Source organism: Asparagus officinalis, chromosome 7 (assembly GCF_001876935.1).
Source record: "Asparagus officinalis chromosome 7, Aspof.V1, whole genome shotgun sequence".
Taxonomy (NCBI): Eukaryota; Viridiplantae; Streptophyta; class Magnoliopsida; order Asparagales; family Asparagaceae; genus Asparagus; species Asparagus officinalis.
The window spans coordinates 48,644,794-48,648,586 of record NC_033800.1 but is presented as its reverse complement, the minus strand read 5'-3'; the positions used below and the strand labels follow the sequence as shown (position 1 = coordinate 48,648,586).

At 44.5% G+C, this 3,793-nt stretch overlaps 1 protein-coding gene across 1 annotated transcript; it reads left to right on the top strand.

Moving 5' to 3' along the window:
- LOC109847107 lies at positions 995-1,639 on the top strand. Its single transcript, XM_020416352.1, has one exon. It carries the CDS (start codon positions 995-997, stop codon positions 1,637-1,639), a length of 645 nt encoding a protein of 214 aa, XP_020271941.1.

Genomic DNA, 3,793 nt, shown 5'->3' with positions numbered 1-3,793 from the left:
TCTGAAGACAATGTTCGATATCATGCGAGCACATCGGCTGAAGATGAACCCGACAAAATCATTCCTCGGGGTTTCAAGCGGAAAATTCCTGGGATTTATCGTTACTTCTAAGGGAATCTCTCTTGATCCGGAGAAAGTGCGCGCCATCCAAGACATGCCGCCTCCGAAGAATCTCAAAGAGCTCAGAGGTTTGCAAGGCAGACTAGCCTACATTCGAAGATTCATATCAAATCTTTCAGGGCGGTGTCAACCTTTCTCCAAGCTCATGAAGAAGGGAATATCCTTTGTTTGGGATAGAGAATGTCAAAAAGCATTCGAGGAGATCAAGAGATATCTCACTCAACCACCAGTTCTCGTGGCCCCAATAACAGGAAAACCATTCATGTTGTATGTGAGAGTCATGGACTATTCTCTGGGAGCTTTGTTGGCCCAGAACAACGATCAGGGTCAAGAGCAAGCCATCTATTACCTGAGCAGGACCATGATGGGAGCAGAACACCGGTATAATCCGGTCGAAAAAGAATGTCTCGCCTTGGTATTCGCAATTCAAAAGATGCGACATTACCTGGTGGGACAGACAATTCATGTCATCTCTAAGGTGAATCCCTTGAGAGTTCTGATGACAAAACCATCATCTCTAAATTGCCGGCTCGCAAAGTGGGCCATTCTTTTGTCACAATATGATATGCAGTTCATGCCTCAAAAGGCAGTCAAGGGTCAAGCACTGGCAGACTTCTTAGCCGATCACCCAGTGTCAGGAACGTCTAAGTTATACGAAGACCTACCCGATGAAGTCGCTGAAGCATGTGTTACCCAAGAAAGCATACACGTGTGGAAATTATTCTTCGATGGCGCATCTAGAGCCAATCCTCACGGACCGATTACCGCTAGAGTAGGGTTAATAATTGTCTCCCCAAAAGGTCACGTGATCCCTAGGGGATTCTCCTTAATCGAGCCTTGTACCAACAACGTGGCCGAGTACAATGCCTTGCTAATGGGAATGCAATTCGCTGAAGAGCTCAACATCCGCTATCTCGAGGCGTATGGTGATTCCCAACTGATCGTAAACCAAGTCCGAGGGGAATACGAGGTACGAAATGAGGATTTAATCCCGTACTACTCGGCTGTCCTAGAGCAAGCTCGGAAATTCGAAGGCTTCTTTATCGGATATATCCCTCGGGCTCAAAACACCTATGCAGATGCTTTGGCTTCACTGGCAACTTCATTAGCATTGCCACCAGGGGCCGAAACAATAATTCCGGTCACGGGACGCGAGTTGTATTACTCTAAACTTCCTACAGGAGATCGTTCGGACGAAGCCACGTCAGAAGAAGCTTGTGCCACCACAATAGAGTTTGAACCTAGAGATTGGAGATTCCCGTACATTGATTATGTCGTGTATGGAAATTTGCCCGACGATTCTAAGGAAGCGGCCGCAATCAAACGAAAGGCCCTCCGATTCTATTATGATGCAGTTTCTCAAACCCTGTATCGTAAGTCACACGATGGAGTTTTGCTTCAATGTCTTTCTAGAAAGGAAGCAAAAGAGGCTATTAAGGAGGCTCACGACGGAATATGCGGAGCTCATCAACCCGGGACCAAACTGGGAGATCGCCTCCGACGAATTGGTTATTATTAGCCAAAAATGTTTTCTGAGGCAGCTGACTACGCGAAACGTTGTCATGAATGTCAAATCCATGGTGACTTCATCCATCAAGCGCCAGGAAATTTACACCCAACATCAGCATCATGGCCATTTGAGGTATGGGGAATGGATATTGTCGGGCCCATTTCACCACCAACTTCCAAAGGACATCGGTTTATTTTAGCAGTAACCGATTACTTCTCCAAATGGGCAGAAGCCGTCCCATTAAAAGAGGTCAAGACTTCGAATGTGATCAAATTCATCAAACATCACGTCGTCTACTGTTTTGGGGTCCCAAGACGAATAGTCCACGACAATGGGATGCAATTTGTTAGCTTTGGATTTCAGAGATTTTGTGATAAATTTAGAATTCAAAGCATTGCTTCTACGGCATACTATCCGCCAGCAAATGGTCTTGCAGAAGCTTTTAACAAAACCATAGTGAAGCTTCTCAAAAAGTTTGTTTCCAAGAGCCGGCGTGATTAGGATGAGAGACTTGGTGAATGTTTGTGGGCTTACCGCACGACAGTAATGACCTCTACAAGATCTACACCATTCTCTTTGGTGTACGGCTGCGAAGCTGTACTGCCATTGGAAATCCAAATCCCTTCTCTGAGAGTTGCTATCACAACTGGGCTGACAGAAGAAGAAAAACATCAACAACGTCTGCAAGAACTTGAAGCCTTAGACGACAAACGACTTCAAGCCCAGTAACAGATCGAGTTGTATCAAGCCCGCATTTCTAGAGCCTACAACAAAAGGGTTAAAGAACGGATTTTCAAGAAAGGCGATTTAGTTTTGGCCAACAGACGACCCATGGTGATGACACACAAAACCAAAGGGAAGTTCAATCATAAATGGGAGGGGCCCTTCGTAGTAGAATCAGTCTATTCGAACGGAGCATATCGCCTCATCAATCAAAAAGGAGACAGGCTCATGATGCCAATTAATGGAAAATTCCTTAAAAGATATTTCCCGTAAGTCATGAAGCTCCCTTATCTTTCCCCCAAATGCCAGTCAAGTCAGACTGGGGGTTGTCAACTTAGAATGTAGTTCAGGAATCAATGTTTAGTTGCCTTGTTTTGTATGTCATCATGTTAACACTACACCTCTGACGATTAAAATTTTGCTGAATTATTCTAAGTGATAATAAAGAAAAGTATCGATTTTATGTTAAGTTAACTCTATACCTATGGCATTCACAAATCAGAATTCAACAAGAGAGATAATGAAAGGCAAAACGATATCATTATCATTCCAATATTGCTCTAATACAAAACAATGAAAATTTGAATGAAAACGATACAAAATTATTCCCAAAGACACTCTAAACTCAAACAGCTGGTTTCATCAGTCTCCAAGATTTGAGCTTGGCTTTTAGTGTAGCGAAGTCCTCTTCGCGAGTCCTTTGGACTTCCTTGGTTGCTTTTTCCCTAAGCTCGTCTTCACTGGGTACTGGTTCTGCAATCTTCCTTCGAATGTCGTCAACAGCAATGAGCTCGTCACAATATTCCTTGAAAATCTACTCACCCTGAGCCAATAATTCCTTGCAGACCTCCCCATCCTCAACCAGCTGAGCTCTTTTATGAGTTAATTCAATTTCCATACGAGCTATGGCCATCTCGGTGTCACGAATACCCATAGCAATGCAGCTCATGTCTGTTTGGGTATTGTTGTGTCTCTCCCGGAGATTGACGAGACGAGCTTCTTTCTCGGACAAGCTCTTCTGAAGAGCTTCTTGGTGTCGGTCTCTCGAAATCTTGATCCGAGAAAGAGTCTGATCCACCTCGGGCCCCGAATCATCGTGGCGTAGCATAGAAAGGAATTGTAATTCATATTCCAGAATTACCATACTTTCACTGCAATGATCGTGCCACCATGCACTCCCTTGTTGTGCAATTTGATTTAGGCATTCCAGCAGATGGGGCTCAAAAACTTTAAAGCTTACCTCTCCGAGACTGACAACATCGACAGTCATTTGCATCCAATGCTCAAATTGTTCGATGAGTTTCTTTAAAGTTTCTGAGCTTGGGGGAGGAGCAGTGGGAGGATAGGTAAAGCATTTCGCATAGTCAGTGCGAATGGCACGGGGGGCACCCTCAGAAGGTGGTCCTTCAGGCAGCTTAGCTATCGAATCCCTGGTAATCA